At 41.9% G+C, this 21,107-nt stretch overlaps 1 protein-coding gene across 1 annotated transcript in view; it reads right to left on the minus strand.

The window, feature by feature from the left end:
• vash2 (vasohibin 2) overlaps nucleotides 1-20,894 on the minus strand; it is a 200,854-nt gene extending 179,960 nt beyond the window's left edge. Inside the window, exons 1-3 of the mRNA XM_070889489.1 lie at nucleotides 20,382-20,894; nucleotides 6,281-6,369; nucleotides 4,281-4,337 (exon numbers count right to left, since the gene is read on the minus strand). Coding sequence (XP_070745590.1) covers nucleotides 4,281-4,337; nucleotides 6,281-6,369; nucleotides 20,382-20,669 — 434 coding nt within the window. The 5' untranslated portion in view covers nucleotides 20,670-20,894. The remainder of the gene's footprint in view (nucleotides 1-4,280; nucleotides 4,338-6,280; nucleotides 6,370-20,381) is intronic.
• Between the last annotated feature and the right edge of the window lie 213 nt (nucleotides 20,895-21,107).

The following is a 21,107-nucleotide window of genomic DNA, read 5'->3' on the forward strand; positions in this document are numbered from 1 at the left end:
GACACCACTAGTCACATCCTGCCAACTTGAGTATATACCCATTATCCCTACTTTCTAACTCCTACCTCCTAACTAATTCCCTACCCATGTCAATAGGATATTTATTTACTTTCAACAGGCACTTACCAGGCAGTGATAGATAACATGTGATATGATTTGTATTGAAGCCACATTGTATCACTGGAATGTTAGTGATTTTAGTATATAACTGGGAAATGGAACACCATCTATTATTGTCATGTATTCAACCAGCAATGTAACACATGTATAATCTGACCTAAGTTGTACACTGTGAGAACAATGACCACTAGGTGGTGAACTTGTGGGAAACAATCCTAACCTGGACCTTCAGAGATAAAAGGGGAAGCTCCACCCACTTCCTGCACTTCAGTGCTAAGGAATAAAGGACAGGTCACAGACTGACCTTTTCTCAAGCATGGGCCTCGTGTGCATTTATACTGTATAGTAAGGACGTATCAATGGCGATGAGAAACTGGGATTTAAACCACGTGAGCATGGCCACTAGCAGAACAGACAAGAGGTACTGTGTTAAGGAATGGTTGGGACAGAGATTCAACATTGTTAAAGCAGCACACAGTTCTCCAAGCGCAGGGATGAACTCTCGATTCAGGCCGATTGCCTACTGTGGGGAAACCGCGTAGTCATGCCCCAGATGGGCAGAGAGGTGTTCATCAGAGAACTCCACAATGAGCACCCGGGCATTGTCATAATGAAGGCAATTGCCAGGTCACACGTTTGGTGGCCAGGGATAGACGCAGATCTGGAACTTTGTGTTCGCAGGTGCAACACGTGTGCACAGCTGGGCAATGTGCCCAAGGAAGCCCCCCTTAGCCCCTGGCCATGGCTTGCCAAGCCTTGGTCACGCATCCACGTGGACTACGCAGGCCTTTCATGGGAAAAATGTTTTTGATTGTAATAGACGCTTACTCCAAATGGATCGAGCGTGACATTTTAAATTCAAGCGCATCTTCTGCCACGGTAGAAAGTCTATGGGCGATGTTCGCCACCCACGGTCTACCGGACATCTTGGTCAGCGACAATGGCCCGTGCTTCACAAGCACTGAATTCCAGGACTGCATGGCAGGCAATGGAATTAACCATGTCAGAACGGCACCGTTCAAGACGGCCTCAAATGGCCAGGCAGAACGAGCAGTGTAGATAATCAAACAGGGGATGCTCAGAATCCCTACAAAGCCGCTTATCACGCTTCCTGTTGGCCTACAGATCCTGACCACACTCGCTCACAGGGGTTCCACCCGCAGAGCTGCTAATGAAAAGGACGCTCAAAACCCGGTTATCCCTTATACACCCCACCATGAAAGAAATTGTCGAGAGCAGACGCCAGTCACAATATGACTACCATGACAGGAATGCGAGGGCGCGATGTATTGATGTAAATGACCCTGTTTTTGTCCTCAACTACGCTGTAGGGCCCAAATGGCTCGCAGGCACTGTGGTTGCCAAAGAGGAAAATAGGATTCTGGTAGTTAAACTTACCAATGGACAAATCTGCCGCAAACATGTGGATCAAACAAAAAGGAGGTTCAGCAACCCCATAGAAGAAGCAGAGGAAGAACACAATATAGAGTTCACTCCTCCACCGAACACAGGGACCAAAGGGAGGAGAGCCCAGTCACTGTGGGCAGTCCGGACAGGCCTGAGGCACTGCAAACAGCAGACACTCAGGCCAGCGCCCAACAACCGGAGCCCCAACTCAGGCGCTCTACAAGAGAGCGTAAACCACCAGAGAGACTCAACCTGTGATCCCAATAAGGCTTTGGGGGGGGGGGGGGGGGAGGTGATGTCATGTATTCAACCAGCAATGTAACACATGTATAATCTGACCTAAGTTGTACACTGTGAGAACAATGACCACTAGGTGGTGAACTTTTGGGAGACACTCCTGGACCTTCAGAGATAAAAGGGGAAGCTCCACCCACTTCCTGCACTTCAGTGCTAAGGAATAAAGGACAGGTGACAGACTGACCTTCTCTCAAGCATGGGCCTCATGTGCATTTATACTGTATAGTAAGGACGTATTAATTATATCTTAAAATCTTACATTTGCATGCATTTCTTCTTGTCCCAATTTTAGTCACACTTTTGTGCAAACTGTCTCTATTCTAAAATCCTACCTGTAGTGGACATTGCCTGCCTAACTTGTCACTCTATAATTGCACAAACTGGCTACTGGGTGACCCTATGTTATCTTTCCCACAGATTACTCAAAACATTATCTGAAAATGTTTCTTCTTCCCTTTTCCCCCCTCAGCAACTGAAATGCCTAATAGAGAGGTAACAAATTTTTCTAAATCCAAACATACATTTATCACAATAAAGGATTACATTCATCAATTGAATAATCTTGTGTATATTTTAATTCAAGTTATGACTTAAAGGCCTCAGTCACTCCCAAAAGTCTGGACTTGGACGTGGACTTGGAATGTTTATCAGGAGCTGTGCACTGTTGGATTGTGCAGTATGAGCATGTGCAGTGTACTCAATTTGCCAGGATGTATCGGTACTGGTGGAATGTTTTTCTATAGCTTCTGGCAATTTCTGCTTAGTTGTTTTTCAAAATGATTTGAAGAAAAGCTTGAGGAAAAATTTCAGATGCTTTATTTGAAGCAAAAAGATTTACAGAGAGATCAGCTAAAGAGAAGAGAAAGAGGCAGAAGCAGAAGAGAAGAAATGGAAAGAAACTGTAAACATAAAGACGGCAGAGACAAATAAGAGTTACTGCGTGCAATGCCACAGAGATAACTAGTAATGTATTAAACATCTTGGGGCTGAAATTCACCCCCGCTGGAAACAGGGTGCACTTACCGTGTTTCAGCTGTTTTCACCGCCGCGGTGGATGCGGTGACCTCTTGCGCAAAATTCAGTTCTTTGTCTTTTTCTTCCAGCGGGATGGAAGTTGGTCATAATGGGGGCAGAGGTGGGGTTAGGGTTAGGAGTGTCCATCAAACTGGGGACTGAAGTGGGGGGAGGGGGGGCGTGTCCACCACTGTCAGTCATCAGCGTAGTGCTAATGACATCATCACGTTGGTGCATCACCACGTCTCTCCCCTTCACTTAAAGAGGAGAGCTGCTGAGAGCACTGCGATTCTTTTAGTTAGGTCCATTGGGCCACCATTGGCAGTCGGCCAACAATAAAAAATAAGATGGTGGCTGTGGCAGTGCGCCCTCTCCTCAAATGGTGGCTGCACCGCCATTTTACACACACTGCAAACACAGTGCACCGACTGATAAAACTGTTAGGGGCACCGAGCGGCGACCACAAGATTTTTCAAGGTAAGTTTTGCTTCGGGGCGGGAGATCGGCAGTGCGCGCTTTGATGATGTACTTAGGAGGGTTCAGCAGTAGCGGGGCGGAAGTGGGGACCACCTAAAAAAACCACCGAGGTGAATTTCGCAGCGGTATTTCAACCCCTTTATGTCTGCACACACTTCCTGTCCACAGAACCTTACTCTCTGTTGTCACATATTTGTTTTACTTTTGTGTCAACTTTATAAATTCTTATGTCCACATTAATAATGAAAACTGCTCGTAAACTGGCCACTGGTGGTGCTGTAGCACCTTGGTTTTCCAGTCCCCAGTTCCTTTGCTGAGAAACTCCTATAATCCCAATGACTTTCTGCGTACAATGCCGTGGGAGATCGATTAGCATTATATAACTACAGATCAACCACAAATTACAGACACATTTGAAAATACAAAAGCACCTCTTTCAGTTTTCTATCTTCAAAATAATTAATATCTAGTTGCAATTACAAAACATATAAGTCCTGTTAGACAAAGAAAATTGTAATCTGGATTTATTTTTTGCACGGTTATATTAGATTTATTTCCCATTTGGCATAGTATCCAAGCTGAGATAGATGTATTTCTGGGAAAAAAACAACTTTAGACAAGAACATGCCAAAAGAGGTTGAAAATAAACGAAACCATTGCCACCATGGCAATTTATGCATGAAAGTATGCGCTAAACTACATCAAAGAAACAAATTTCTGTTAATAAGTTAAAGTCAATCTGAAGACCATAACACTGAAATCCAAACAGAACATTTTGTATAGAAGCCTATTTACTGAGCATCTACTGGAGTACAGTAAGCGAAAATGGATTTATAATCTTTTACAATTCCGACACATGTAAAAATAAATATTAAAAGTTGCATTTATTCTCTGGAATGTTTGTCAAGCCTCAAATTGCACTGAAATGTGATTAGACTTGCCAGCACGACAAAATCGTTACTTACCAACTCAAAGGTCTAATTTTCTTAATCTCAAAGAACTGAGTCCCAGTGTGATTGTATCTGTCATTTATTAAGCTAAGGAAACATTGTAGACTGGCACTAGCTGTAACAGCATGTTTTCCCTTTAGAGACAGAACCCAAGGAAACACCAGATATTACTTAAGCTTCTTTTACAGTTATGTTTCATCAAAAATGATTCCACAAATTGCAGAATAGTCTTTATAAATGAAGTCAATTTAAGCTAGCTCGATAGTCAACTGAAAAGGATGTCTGCTGCAATACAAGCAGTGAATTTGAAACAAAAGTACAATAGCTGCCCTGGATCAAGATTGGCAGGATTGGGATTTAAGAAAAAAATGTCAAAGATCATGGAAATGTGTCATGATTTGTCCAGCATTGAATGCATTTAAAAAAAAATGTATTTACTGTGAAAAACAATATATTAAAATACAGCCTGGCATGGTAGCTCATTTCTGTAACGTAGCTTTAACTCTCAGACCATTCTGACACTCAAATCTCCCAGCTCACTTACGATGAGCTTTGTTGATTGCTGAATACTAAGCAGGATCCCTTGGCAACAGAGGCTTAAACTGTTAAACTGGCAAGAAGGAAATGATCAAACAATCGAATACAATCCAGCTCGCCTATCAGCACTGACAAAACTGGTCCTCTTCAAAACCGTAGTTGTTCTCCCTGTGCTCTAGGCTGAAGGAAGCTGTACAAAGGACTGTTTTTGAGAGACCATGGAGGAGAGGAAGGAATGTCATTTTTGTGGTTAACAAGTTAATTAAAAAAAATCAAAATGGAACTTAAGAAAAACAAAATAAATTTGAAACAGAAAATTAAACTAGCAAATAAAAAAAATAGATCAGTAGAAGCTAGTAAACAAGAGCACCAAGCACATCAAGATGTTTCTCTTTCTTCTTCCATTAACCAAATAGTTCAATTTATTAACAAACTGGCACCTAAGTAATCTGTTTATTTAATAAGGTACCCAGTAAATAATGTACATCAAATCCAGCTGGCCATGAAATACTAACGGCAAAGTAGTAACTCAATTACATCCTTCCTTTAGTCTTTAGAAAACAGCACATAAAAAATGTATTTTATCAGCTGCTGGTTATCAATAGCACTGCTGCTTTAAATCAAGGAATGGATGACTAAGGTTCAAATCACATGGGCATACATGGCCTATGCTGATTTGGGACAACCATTCGAACACACAAGGCAAAAAAAAGGATCTCTTAGACTGTTGTAATCAATCATCGAACCATCTGTTAGATCATATAATGCAACAGACCCCTTCCTTCTTTCCTTAAAATGGCTCTGTGCTACAAGGTATTATATATTGTTATGGCTACACAATAATTAATAACTGTTTTAAAATAACTCCTTTATAACAAGTTCCTAAAATTGGGGCTGTATTTATAGTTAATGTATTGTAATTATTGTATTCATAAACAGTGTCCATCATTGACTCAGAGAGAAATAGACTGCACAGTTAAGACAATCGCAATGAAAAGGAGTATAGTTTCATACATATATTCTACATCAATTCTATCATTTTGACAGTATACTTTGAGAAGGGAAAGATAAGGGGATTTTTTTTTAGAAAATTAAATGGTCTCTTAGCAGATATTAGTTACATATTTACTTCAAAAAGATCACAATTTCAGTATTTAGTGTTTAACAATGTAATCAAAGGCAGCTTTGAGAGAGTCAATGTTATTAATTATCAGTCATTAAAATAACCTTAGTTAAAAAGGTCAACAATAACAACATTAGTAATAATACGGATAAGGATAGTTATCAAAATAAGGTTAGAACTAAAGATATTCAATAATGACTGGAATGAGGAATTAGGATTCGACATCGAGATCAGATGCACATCAAATCTAACCCTCAGAATAGCCTTGTATGAATACTGCAGATAATTTATTTCCTGACACTGATGAGTGCCACAGCTAAACTCTTGGTTCAAAAATGTAAAGTAGAAAGGATACTGCAGAAGCTTCATGTAGCCTTGTATTGTGTGCAGCCATTCTGGAATGGACGTGGATGGCTTGTATTTTGGCAGTGATGGAACTGGAGGCTGAATGAACACAAAGGAAAAATATTACAATCGAGATATAAGTCTTAAAGTGTTTATATTCTCATGTGCAATCCCCAAATCCACATTTCTGGCTAGCAACAACTCTTATTTATGTAATCCAATTTGCACATATCTAGTGATGGGAGTCATGGAATACAAAAAAAAGTAATGTCGAAAAAGTGCAAAAACAGGAATCCAAGAACAAATAGCTTTTGTGTTTTCCAACATCACAATTAACAGTGAAGCGATTACCAACACTAGGGCTGGATGTGACCCAGGGATAGAACATCTGCATTAGCAGAGGTCTGAATGCAACTTCCTGCTCTCCATCATGGTTAATGCATGGCCTGGATGGTAAACAAGAGAGAGTTCATCCAAACATGTTCACATTCAATCGTAAAATATTCCATTGCTTCTCAGACCACATATGTAGACTATATTGCAATATTAGACCCATTCTTGCTTAAACAGGCTAAATTAGTTGTGGGGGGCGAGAATTTATGGGGTAAGTGATCAAAATGGTAATAATCAGAGTAGGTTAGTAGGAAGGCTGGCTCTACAGTGCTCTCGCAGATTGTTGGGTGAAATAGGGTGAACAGTATATTCATTCTCTAGGAAATGTCTCCTATATTCCCGAGGAAATGTCTCCTATTGACCAAATTTCTGTTCAGAAGCAAAATCATGTGGAGTTTCTACCTCAGCTGAAGTTAATAATGAATTAAAGAACAAAATCCGTGTGCAACGATCCCAAGGAGCTCAGCTGGGAGATGAAATTGTGGCTTCTTCCACTTCGGGAGAGAAGCAAGTTAGGGATATAAGGCCAGATCCAGAGACAAAGTAACGCAAGGACTGTGTGCTCTGCATTGCTGACTTGTAGAAGAGTTACCATTTATTATTAAACACTTTGTTTATAACCATGTCTGGAGTTTATTCTGAAGACATTGAAGACCCTGTTATCAAGTCCTGTACATGGGCTTTCAACTCGCAACAAGAGGGGGTCAGAAAATTACCACCTTGTTTGAGTCAAGAACAAAAGGCAACAGGCACAGCAGACTTCAAGTGTACTATGGGAAAGGAGTGTGCATATGGGGGAAGAGAGTGACAGCAAAATGAGTCCCTAGAACCTCAACCCAAGTGAGAAATGCAGGCAGCAATCCATGCTACCCAAGACCTAATTACCCTAATCCAGAGTAAGGGACTGCTGCACAACTGATCGGACTAATCAGTTTGAGTATGGTCGGCTGGTCAGTCAGTAAGTGATCAAGGAGGTGGACATTGTGGCCCATTAGACTGAGCAGAATAGGTCATATATATGATCGAAGTAGCCCCACAAAGTAATGAATCACCTCCATGAAAAGGATACTATGATTGCACCAATGGGCTTAGGCAGGATTGGAAAAAAAGATGCTATTTAGAGTCTCATCATTTATGTCAGATTTGATTTCAAAACCATCACATTATGCTCCAACAGGTTTAATATCCAGAGAATGCCCACAGTTTCATGGGAGTACCTGGGGTGAGAGAATCTTTCCCCAATCCAGAAGGAGTAATTGTTAATTGTTGATATGTGGAGTCTTACGGAGCCAGGAGCACATATCAGGAAATCATTAAATTAAAATTGGCTCTCTTCAATAAACGGGTTGAGATATTCCCCATTAAGTGTGCAATAGTTAAGGTGCTCAAACTTACATGACACCTGACTGTTATACAATTCACAAATGCTGGGTTCAATACAGCAGAGACATTTGGAATTGAACACCATATGACATTGCCTTATCGTTAGTTGAACCAAATCAAGTGTGAATATTGAAAATCTTCCATAAGTGTCTATTTTGAGCTGAACAATTGGGAAAACAGCCCAATAGCCATTGCCATCAGAACTGCACTTCATACCAGTACAGATGATACACCAGCATTCATCCTCTTTGAAAAGGATTTGGTAACTAATTTTGGCTTGGTTTTGAATCGTAGATCATCCTTGAGAAAGTTTGCTGGTTCCTGGCTGAAAGATCTGCCTGAAAGTAGTAAAACACCCCTTGACTATTGCATATGCTTCTCAAAAGATAAGAAGCATTACAACTAAAGAAGCCAGCCAATTTGCTTCAATACTGGTGACTTGATGAAAATAAGAACCCATTCTAGACTGATGGCAGTGCAAGCTACCATGACAAAACTAGCCCTTTTCTACAAAGGTCCATCCATGGTGACTGAAAAAAATATTAGCCACAAATTGTCTGCTTCTGAAGGCATGGTGGCTGGTTCCCCATGTTAGTCTCGTGCATTCATACTGGGTGTGAAAAAGAGGAATGGTGATTAAGTTAGACATATTAACCTCAGGCAAACTGAGCGAGATGCAAGCCAGAGCAGGAGATGAGGCAATTGGAGTTTCTGCAATGGAGATATAACAACAGACACCATAGTGAAAAGCAGCAGGCACATAGGGTGAAGCACAGGGAACATGAGGCCTGGTCTAAGAAGGACTCAAGCCTGGAGTGGTGGCAGTATAGAAGATTGTCAGGGGAGTATGCCAAGTGGGGTGGGGAACAGGGAGGGGTATGTTGGAGAAAACGATGGGAGTGAAAATGTGAGTGCCTCTGGCAGAGGCTGGGGAAACAGGCAATGAAGGGAGCACAGTGGGCTGGAGGTGGCCAACAGGTTAGGTCCGGGGCAGCAGCAAGAATGTGCAGATGAGTATTCACAGCAACAGATCTTAGAAACCAAAAATGTCCAAGGGTATCTTTAAATAGCGGCTTGGGAGCTCAGGCTAGACTGAATGGTAGAGTGTCCAGAAATGTCTTGAGGCTGAGTTCCAAGGTTGGTGTAAGAAATTAGGGCAATTGAATCTGCTTGCTGGTCAAAGATCGTGGTTCTGTCTGACAGTCGATGTCTTGAGTCTGAGTAGTGGACAGAGGCCAGAGGGGAAGAAAAAAATCGCAAGAGTGCCTATTCCTGATTACTATTCACTTACCTTTGCTAGAAAATGAGCATGTGTGTACATCGGGTGAGGACGGATCTGGTAAGGCTGCAATACCGCCACAGTTCAATAGCCTGCTAGGACTGCCAGCGACTGTGGAATCATACCCCAACATGAGTTACCACCTTTTGGATAAAAATGGGTAAAGGAAAAAATTGGGGGAAAAGGAGGAAAGCTTTATGTTTGGAATATATTCTACCTGCATAATGATTTATACAGAATCTGGTATGATACTTTCACTATATAAATACATAAAACCTGTTCATGTTACACTGTAAACACTAGAAACAGTAAAGTTGCTCATCTCTTGATTAGACTGCCAGTGCTTAACGACTGCTTTTGTTCTCACTTCAGCTTTGTACAACAAAGGATTGAAACTCATTTCCTTGCAGATATTGCATGGCAGCAGCTGCAGCGAAAACAAATCATGTTCCTACAGTCATTCAACATGGTTTAACCGTGTGTTTTATTTGCTTGGCAGTGCTCGTCATAATGCGCATTACACAGTCAGATTTAAACAATATGAAATCTTACAATGATGCACAATTAAAACCAAAGGACAGTAAAGAGAGCAGATGACTCTTTACTAAATTGCTACTGATCCTGAAATTATGACTTCTGTGTCTGTAGTAGGCTTGCGCTGCTGTACAGCCAGGTCACTATTAGTTCTCATGGAATTCATTCACAGGTTATTTCTTAGTAAATTATTGATTTCTAGTGATTCCCAGAAGGTAAATCATGTCCATGTCTCAAAATGTTGTTTTCCCTCCCAAAAAAATCCAAATTCATTCTCAATAGGATTTGAATGAATAGCTCCATAATCTAAAATACGATCAAATTCCTCGGATTAATTTTGCTGTACATGTGGACAATGCTGACTCGGTATCTTTCCACTCTGCTGGTGCAGTAAAATTTAATCCCAGTTTGGTAGAAAGGTTGATAAACATCTAAGGTTCAGAGAGTCTTGCACAACAGCATAACCTTGCTCTCACTTCAGGAGAAAAAAATCATATACTCCATTGTAAATAATACAAATTCCAATAAGATAAAAAGGTAACTGGCCCAAATAAATTGGAAATAAAAACTGGCTGGTAAAAGAGTGGATACAAAATGGGAATTTTTCAAACAGGAGATGCTTGGGATATGCACTAGACATATTCCTACAAGGAGGTACAGCAAAAGCTGAAGTTCCTTGAATGGTAGAGACATTAAAAATTCAAATAATACTAAAAAAAAAAGAGACGAATGACAAATCTAGGTCTAATAATAAAAATAAAATCAAGCAGAATATGTAGAATACAGAGAAGCAGAGAAAGGCTAAAAGGAGGCATGAAGAAAAAAGCTGTCAGGTAGAAAGAGAGGAAGAGGGTGCTCCCAGCAGGGGATCAAGGCCACAGCCAATGGGCATTTTTAGAGGGCAGAGTTTCAGCGAAAAACCCATTTTACTTACCAGACAGCCTCTGCATTACCCAAAAACAAAAAAGAAAATTCAGGCCAAAGGTACAGAACATTGAGATTCTTAGCATTTTTTATTCATTTTACAGGGAACATATCTGGGCTGCCACGGAATTCCATCTTACCGCAGTGATTAGACATGCGGCTTAACCCAATGAGCTAGAAGCAATGGCCAGAAGCAGTCAAATTCAGCTTTAGTCTAGCTATGGAGTTCCTAATCAAAACCTGTATCAAAGACCCCATGGCACTAGCTTGATTAATTACAAGTTCACACCTCAACCTGGTCTTGCATTCCCAACTAATGCCTTGCCAAGGATAATCAGATAAGTTAGGTGGACAACTTGGAGATCAAAAGCACCTGGCCTGCAGTCTACAGATTCTCATAGCTCTGGCATTTTTTAAAATTAGTTTCGGGATGTGGGCATCGCTCACAAGGCCAGCTTTTATTGCCCATCCCTAATTGTCCTTGAGAAACTATCTTGAACCGCTGCTGTCCTTATGGTGAAGGATCTCCCACAGTGCTGTTAGGAAGGGAGTTCCAAGATTTTGACCCAGCAATGATGAAGGAACGGCATTATATTTCCAAGTCAGGATGGTGTGTAACTTGGAGGGGAACTTGCAGGTGATGGTGCTCCCATGCGCCTACTGTCTTTGTTCTTCTAGGTGGTAGAGGTCAGGAAGTTTGGGAGGTGCTGCCGAAAAAGCCTTGGCGAGTTGCTGCAGTGCATCTTGTAGATGGTACACACTGCAGCCACGGTGCGCTGGTGGAGGGAGTGAATGTTGAAGGTGGTGGATGGGGTGACAATCAAGCGGGCTACTTTGTCCTGAATGGTGTCGAGCTTCTTGAGTTTTGTTGGAGCTGCACTCATTCAGGAAAGTGGAGAGCATTCCATCACACTCCTGACATGTGCCTTGTAGATGGTGGAAAGGCTTTGGGGAGTCAGGAGGTGAGACACTCGCCGCAGAATACCCAGCCTCTGACCTGCTCTTCTTGACACAGTATTTATGTGGCTGGTCCAGTTAAGTTTCTGGTCAATGGTGACTCCCAGGATGTTGATGGTGGGGGATTTACGATTGAATATCAAGAGGATGTGGTTAGACTCTTGCTTGTTGGAGATGCCTGACATTTGTGTGGCACGAATGTTACTTGTCACTTATCAACCCAAGCCTGAATGTCGTCGAGGTCACGTTGCATGTGGGCATGGACAGCATCATGTTGTGCACAACAGGAAGAGAAAGTTTTCATCTAATATAATTAGTTCCATCATGCTCATTTCCTCAATTATAATTTTTTAAATGGTCCTTTTAAAAGATATTTGATTTGATTAGTTGATATTTCAAAAATTACTGGTGTCCCAAAGCAGATGATCTGCATGTATATTAACCAATAGTGCCAGTTGATCAAAGAGAGTTAGCATTTGTGAATTTATGAAATGTTTGTCATAGAATCATAGAAATTTACGGCACAGAAGGAGACATTCGGCCCATCATGTCTGTGCCGGCCGAGAAAGCCGTCCAACCTAATCTCATTTTCTACCTTTTAAATGCGATGAGGGTTTCTGCCTCTCTCACCCTTTCAGGCAGTGAGTTCCAGACCCCCTCTGGGTGAAAAAATTCTCCTCAACTCCCCTCTAATCCTTCTACCAATTAATTTAATTTATGTCCCCTGGTTATTGACCTCTGCTCTGGGAAAAATATCCTTCCTCTCCACTCTAGGCCCTTCATAATTTTATACATCTCAATCAAGTTTCCCCTCAGTCTCCTCTGTGCCAAAGAAAACAACACCAGCCTATCCAATCTTTCCTCATAACTAAAATTCCTTATGTCTTACTAATCTAGTTGAATCTTTTGAGGAGGTCACTAGCACAGTGGATCAGGGAGTGCTTATGGATGTTGTCTACATCAAACTTCCAGAAGACATTTGATAAGGTTTTGCACAAGAGTTTCCAACCGAGTCACAAAGACAACAGAAATCTCTTGCAGGAAGCCATTAACATTGTTACAATGATAAACATAACTACAAATTAAAGATACAATATAGAATTTCTTACAAATTAGAACAGTAGAGATCCGAGATATGGCACATTAACTCCATCAACATTACATTTGTCTAGTGCCTTTAACTTAGAAAGTGTCCCAAAGTGTTTCACAGAGCTATGATCAAAAACTGGATGCTGAACCAAAAAGGATATAGAAAGAAAGAAAGACTTGCATTCATGTTTTTATGATCTCAGGACATCCCAAAGCACTTGACAGCCAATGAAATACTTTTTAAGTGTAGTCACTGTTATAATGTAGGAAACGCGGCAGCCAATTTGCGCACAGCAAAATCCCACAAACAGCAATGTGATAATGACCAGATAATCTGTGTTTTGGTAATGTTGGTTTAGGGATAATTATATATTAGCAGGGGTGACCAAAGCTTCATTTTAAGGAGGGTCTTAAAAGAAGAAGGAGCTGATGAGGCAAAGGGGTTTCGGAGAATTTCAGAGTATCGGGCTTAGGTGACTGAAAGCACTGAGGCCAACAGTGGGAGAAGAGAGGTAAGATTGCAGTACAGGTCAAAATTGAAGGAACAGAGTTCTGCAAGATTATAGGGCTGAACGAGGTGTAAGGAGGTAAAATACAGTCATTAAAGTGGATACTGAAGGTAGTGAATTGATCTGACACATGGTCCAGATTGTAGGGCTTATCAGTATTAGGAGGTTCTGAGGAATCGGGAGTTCCTCTGTCTTACGGTGTGGATTGTAATCGTAAATAGAACAATTGTATGTAAAACTCGCGTATGTATGTAAAGCACGCTTATACACTCGCTTACAATGGGTTTTAAGAAAGGGAAGCAGCAAAGCTTGCTACCCAGCAAAGCTTGATGGTTAATGAACCATCCGTTGTGTTAACCTTAATTCGTACTGAATAACACATCCACCAAGGACAGGAGGAAGTCAACAGTCTATTGTAGCAACATCTGAAGGGGTGTTTGGGAACATAGATAGCAAACCCTGGGAAGCAAGGTTAATTCACACGTCATGAGAAACTGAGGCAAAGTTGACACCACTGAACAACACATTTCGGAAGTGTGACATGTGATGGGAGATGGCCAGGTGGGAGAACCACTCAGAGTCAGTCTGATGTAACTTTGTTGATAGCAGTAGGCTAATCGGTAGTATTGTAGGAGGGTCGCACACCTTGGAAATTTTATAACTGTAGATGTAAAACCTTTGTTCTGAGAAGGTTCATCCATGAACCCTTCCCTTACATGCTTGAATAAAAACCGGTTAAACCGAGGTTTCATCTGAGTGATTCCGTGGTCGCTATACAGGTGGGGATATGGGCAGGTGTCAATTCCTTATATCAGGGAGTCCACCTTGAAGAAGAGAAGTCTTCTTTTTACCCCAACACGAGTTACAGAGACAGGGAGGGGCAAGGTCATGAAAAGATTTAAATTTGAGGCACCGTCAAAACCAAGAGCCAGTGAGAACAGAGATGGTGTGAGAGTGGGATTTGGTGAGAGATATTCGATGGGCAGCAGAGTTTTGGATAAATTGAGGTTTATAGAGGATCAAGGATGGGAGATCGTCCAGGAAAGCATTGGAGCATTCTCGAATCTTGAGGCGACAAAGGCATGAATGGAGTTTTCAGCAGCAGAAGGGATGATGTGGTGGGGGTGTGGGGGGAGGCAGGAACTGTGGAAGTAGGCAGTCTTTGTGATGGAAAGAGCATGGGGTCAGATACTCAACTCAGGGTCTGGTAGAATGCCAAAGTTTCGATCAGTCCAGTTCAGCGTGAGATAGCGGTCGGGGAGGAGGATGGAATCAGTGGCAAGGGTGTGGAGTATGTGGCAGGAGCTGAATACAATAGCTTTGGTCTTCAGTGTTTAACAGGAGGAAATTGTAGCTCATCTAAGACAAAGAGTCTGACAACACGTATGTCAAGTTGACCCTATGACTGCGGATGATGTTACCAAGGGGCAGCATGTAAAAGGGGGCCAAGAATAGATCTTTAGAGGAATTGGAGGTAACAATGCGGAGGTTGGAAGAGAAACCACTGCTGGAGATGCTCCAGCTACATCAGGCAGTACAGCAATCCTGGCCACAGTCGGATTTCAAAGTAATTTTTTGAATGTGGAATTGTTCAAAAGTAGTTTGATAACCAAAGATTTTCACAAATAAAGGTACTCCATAAAAATAATCTTGAATACAACTCAAGCCAGTTGCCAAAATTGATGTATGCAATAATATTATCTGTGTATAATGACACAAAGAATAACATTAAACCTTTATTCCAAACAACAAAGCAAACAAATGCTAAATGGAAACATCTTGCAATTATAAATACAAAGTTAAATTACACTGTATTCATTACATAATTAGTAACCTTACATGGACTTGGAGGTACAGGGCACAATTTCAAAATTTGCGGATGACACAAAACTTGGAAGAGTAGTAAACAGTGAGGAGGACAGTGACAGCCTTGAAGGGGTAGAATGGGTGGATAAATGCAGGTGAAATACAACGCAAAAAAGTGTGAGGTGATACATTTTGGTCGGAAGAATAAGGAGGCAATCCTTGCTAAATGGTAGAATTTTAAAGGGGATGTAAGAAGCGAAGGACCTGGGGGTGTTTGTGCCCAGATCTTTGAAGGTGGCAGGAAAGATTAAAAGGGCAGTTAATAAAGATCGTGTGTATTTGCAACACCAAAGTTCTGACTGGTCCCCTTGGATGACAAAACACATCCAGCAGTTCTTCTGAAGAGCAAGCCACTCAGTTGTAACAGACCGCTACAAAAAGCATTAACAAGAATAAAAGTGGACGGACCACCCGGCATTGACCTAGGCACGGGCTTCGGACAGGATTACGGCACACCCAGCCCATTCAACTCTGCAAAATCTAACATCTAGGGATGTGCCAAAATTGGGAGAGCTGTCCCACAGACTAGTTAAGCAACAGCCTGACATAGTCATACTCACAGAATTATACCTATCAGGCAACACCCCAGACTCCTCCATCACCATCCTTGGGTATGTTGTGTCCCACCGGCAGGACAGACCCACCAGAGGTGGTGGCACAGTGGTATCCAGTCGGGAGGGAGTGGCCCTGGGAGTCCTCAATATTGACTCCAGACCCCACAAAGTCTCATGCCTTCAGGTCAAGCATAGGCAAGAAAACCTCCAGCTGATTACCACCTACCTCCCTCCCTCAGCTGATGAATCAGTACTCCTCCATGTTGAACACCATTTGGAAGAAGCACTGAGGGTAGTAATGGTTCAGAATGTACTCTGGGTGGGGGACTTCAATGTCCATCACCAAGAGTGTCTTGCTAACATCACTACTAACCAAGCTAGCCATGTCCTGAAGGATATAGCTGCCAGACTGGGCCTGCGGCAGGTAGTGAGAGAACCAACATGAGGAAAAAACATAAATGACCTCGTTCTCACCAATCTACCTGTCGCAGACGTATCTGTCCATGACAATATTGGTAGCAGTGACCAACGCACAGTCCTTGTGACACTGAAGACATCCTCCATCATGTTGTGTGGCACTACCACCGTGCTAAATGGGATAGATTCAGAACAGATCTAGCAGCTCAAAACTGGGACCCATGAGGCACTGTGGGCCATTAGCAGCAGCAGAATTGTATCCACCACAATCTGTAACTTCATGGCTCGGCATATCTCTCACTCTACCCCATCAAGCCAGGGGACCAATGAGGAGTGCATTATGGTGGACAATTAAATAACTAACGGGAGGAGGCTGCTCCACGAACATTCCCATCCTCAATGATAGCAGAGTCCAGTTCACGAGTGCAAAAGACAAGGCTGAAGCGTTTGCAACCATCTTACGCCAGAAGTGCTGAGTGGATAATCCATATCGGCCGCCTCCTGAAGTCCACACCATCACAGAAGCCAGTTTTCAGCCAATTCGATTCACTCCATGTGATATCAAGAAACGGCTGAGTGCACTCGATATAGCAAAGGCTGAGGGCCCCGTCAACATCCCGGCTGTCATGCTGAAGGCTTGTGCTGCAGAATTAGCTGCGCCTCTGGCCAAGCTGTTCCAGTACAGCTACAACACTGGTATCGATCCAGAATTGTGGAAAACTGTCCAGATATGTCCTAACAACAAAAAGCAGGACAAATCCAATCCGGCCAATTACCACCCCATCAGTCTATTTTCAATCATCATAGGCAGTCCATCAGCAAAGTGATGGAAGGTGTCGTCGACAGTGCTATCAAGCGGCACTTACTCAGCAATAACCTGCCTAGTTTGGGTTCCGCCTGGAATACTCGATCCAGACCTCATTACAGCCTTGGTCCAAACTTGGACAAAAGAGCTGAATTCCAGAGGTGTTGCGAGAGTTACTGCCCTTGACATCAAGGCAGCATTTGACGGAGTGTGGCATCAAGGAGCCCTAGAAAAATTGAAGTCAATGGGAATTAGGAGGCAAATTCTCCACTGGCTGGAGTCATACCTACCACAAAGGAAAATGTTGTGGTTGTTAGAGGTCAAACATCTCAGCCCTAGGACATCGCTGCAGGAGTTCCTCAGGGCAGTATCCTAGGCCCAAACATCTTCAGCTGCTTCATCAATGACCTTCCTTCCATCATAAGGACAGAAGTGGGGATGTTCGCTGATGACTGCGGTGTTCAGTGCCATTCGCAATTCCTCAGATAATGGAGCAGTCCATGCCCGCATGCAGCAAACCTGGATGATATTCAGGCTTCGGCTGATAAGTGGCAAGCAACATTCGCGCCACACAAGTGCCAGGCAATGACCATTTCCAACAAGCGAGAGTCCAACCACCACCCCTTTGACATTCAATGGTGTCACCATCACCGAATACCCCACCATCAACATGCTTGGGTAACCATTAGCCAAAAACTTAACTGGACCAGCCACATAAATACTGTGTCAACAAGAGCAGGTCAGAGGCTGGTATCTGCAGTGAGTGTCTCACCTCCTGACTCCCCAAAGCCTTTCCACCATCGACAAGGCACAAGTCAGGAATGTGATGGAATACTCCCCACTTGCCTGGATAAGTGCAGCTCTAACACTCCAGAAGCTTGGCACCATCCAGAACAAAGCAAAGCACATTGCTTGATTGGCACCCCATCCAACACCATAAACATTCACTCCCTGCACCACCATGTCTGCAGTGTGTACCATTTACAAAATGCACTGCAGCAACTCGCCAAGACTTCTCCGGCAGCACCTCCCAAACATACGATTTCTAACACTTAGAAGGACAAGGGCAGCAGGCGCATGGGAACAGCATCACTTGCAAGTCCCCCTCCAAGTTACACACCATCCTGACTTGGAAATATATCACCGTTACTTCATTGTCGCTGGGTGAAAATTCTGGAACTGCCTCCCTAACAGCACTGTGGGAGTACCTTCACCACATGGACTGCAGCAGTTCAAGAACGCGGCTCACAACCACCTTCTCAAGGACAATTACTGATGGGCAATACATGCTGGCCTTGCCAGCGACGCCCACATCCCAGGAACAAATGAAATAAATATCCACATGTCTACTGCACTGCAGATAAACCTTCAAAAAAACTTGACTTACATGAGGCATGCCAAATGTTTAGTCCTATAGTTCTGGGATTACAATTGAAGTTAAATAAAAATGCATATTAATTTACTACCTATCAAAATTTTAAAAAACTTGAACCAGGCCCTTCTTGATAATCTGTTCAACCGAAGGAAACCACCCATTTTCTAGCCTATGCTAACCTAATATTTTAAACGCTGCAGTCATTATTGTCATTTCTGAGTACTCAGCACATGTGCTCAAAATTATATACAATAACATTCAAATTTGGCTTTACCAATGGAACATCAAAGACTTTTGACTCTGGAACAATGACTTTTGAAATGCATTTCAGAATCTCGTTCAGTTTCCTACAACAACCTGCTGTTGACTTAGCAATTTCAATTAACAGTTAATAATTACATTTAAATATGTTCCTTTCTGCTTGCTGATGAACACAAACCATTGTGTATCAGGTGTCTTAAATGATCTAATTTGTTCCAAACCTTTGACTACAATTGCTATCTGGTCAAATAGTATAGTATCTGGTCAAATGTAATAATATTATAAATAGCACAAACATCTGTTGTGGTTCTCTACCAAACTTATGGCACTCTCTTCCCCATCCCCCCCAAAAAACATATTTTTTCATTAATGTGCAAAGAGCTTAATTTCAAGGTATTTGAGTCTCTTTAGAACATGAGTAACTGACCTCCATGCACATTATAAGCTCCTGAAACAGCTAATTAGATGTTGAATTTCTCCATCAAGTGCAACTGAAGCTAAACTAGGATGAAAGAATGAGCAAAAAGGCAGACACAGTGAGGCAGAAGCTATAAATTCAGGAACAGGCAAGGAAGTATGGAGTAAAGTGGATAAAAGCCAGAAAAGGCAGCAGAACCAGCTTTTGGACATTTTGATGTTCCAAAGTCTTAGAACTCTGGGAGAGGCTGATAACCAAGATTTGGAATAAATATTATATATGATTAATTTACTTGTGACACAAACATATTGACTTTCAACTATGAAGTTAGCCATTTCTGACAGATATTTTTGTATTTCTATATTCATTGCCTTTCCTTTCTGTACATTCACTTTCCCTTCCTCAGGTACATGAGTCAACCAACTTTTATTCTTCAAAGTGGTTTCATTGAGTTGACCATGCTATAATTATCAAATAAACAGACTCTTGGAAAACAGGCCTTTTGCTCAATAAAAATCAATCAAAAATCACAGATATTAAATAATCTATTTTACAGATGCTTCCACAGTTCTTGCATAAGTTAATACAAGTTATAACACCTTTCAGAGAGAGAAATAATATAGCAAATGTTATCTACAGTTATTACATTTATATATGTCCGACAGCCCAATGATATGGTCATAACCAGTTAGCTTTGTAACATGAACTATCACTCAGGAGGTGTATGTTCAAATTACACAAAAAGCCATCGAAAGAAAACAAATTTGGGTTGGCAACCCAGCGTTGTCAATCTATCAGGAAGTGACTGAATCTACCTCATAGAACCTTGTTTTGCTAATTTGAATGTTCTGCTAAGCTAAATGTGAATACTTCTTCATGAAATTCTATTAGACTTATGGAAAAGCCACTTAGGTCAAAGTTCATAGACAATATTTTAAACTCCTCTCAAAATGTCATCTTTATTCTAACTGTGACTAAAAACTATGCCATGTTGAAGGGCTCCAATCCTAGGTTTGCTGGATAATAAACAATAAAACAAAGACATTATGGGACATCAGTAACATTCATACCCAGAATTGTTGTGCTTCTGCAATAAGCAATAAAATCAATGCCAATTCATCAAATTGCAACCCAAGTGAAGATATTCTCGTTATGAAGTTAGTCATTTATACACATTAGGGTCGGTTTCGCCACCAGCGATTTATGTACCAGAAATGAATCTGTCTAAATCACATGCATATTCCCAAATTGCAAAATATGCAAAGCATTCACTAAAACAGCAAGAAGAAACCTCGTTTGTCCAAAAATAAAATGTTATTGCCTGCACAGCCAGAGCCTTTCACTTACTCGGGGTATAAATGTAGCTTTCCGGATACTCTCTTCCATCTCCTTCCCTCCAGGGTGTATCTTTGCCACATGCGTCCACATTCTTTGCCAAGTTCGCTCATCAATCGGGAAGCCACTTTTATTCACATAGAAAAGCACCCCACCATCTTTCTCGTCTTCTTCTCCGGAAGATTTGCTGACATTATTGCTCGAAGCTGTTACCGGGTTTGCACCTGAAGTATTCGCAGCCTTTGATCTGGTTTGCTTGCCTACTTTGACACCAACGCTATTGCCACTGACGCCTGTCATGTTGATGTACCCTGCCCCCAATTCCCTTTCCCTGTCCTTTTAATACTATGCTCATCTATGATGGATTCATCGCAGCGAGATTATTTTAAATGATTGCTTCCAAATTCCATGAAATTGCAACCTCATCAATTCCCATTATCTCGATCTGTAGCTGCTGTCGCTACCCTGCTTGATACAAGCCTTATTTTGTTACTCTGTTACCCAGCCGTCGGTAAGTTTCACTCATTCATATTGGCTGATCCCACGAGCTGGTGGGCGTGGCCATGAGTCATCCGTGCGGTCACATTGGCTCCTTCCATCGAATGAAGCGGCAGCAATAACATTCGCTGCAATTCTATTGGCTGCGAGTTTATGGTAAGGCGGAGTTAAAAGTGAATAAATAAAAATAAATTAAGATCTGTCTCAAAACCCTATTATGACCTCGCGATGCGCGGGGAA

This window comes from Pristiophorus japonicus, chromosome 9 (assembly GCF_044704955.1).
Source record: "Pristiophorus japonicus isolate sPriJap1 chromosome 9, sPriJap1.hap1, whole genome shotgun sequence".
NCBI lineage: Eukaryota > Metazoa > Chordata > Chondrichthyes > Pristiophoridae > Pristiophorus > Pristiophorus japonicus.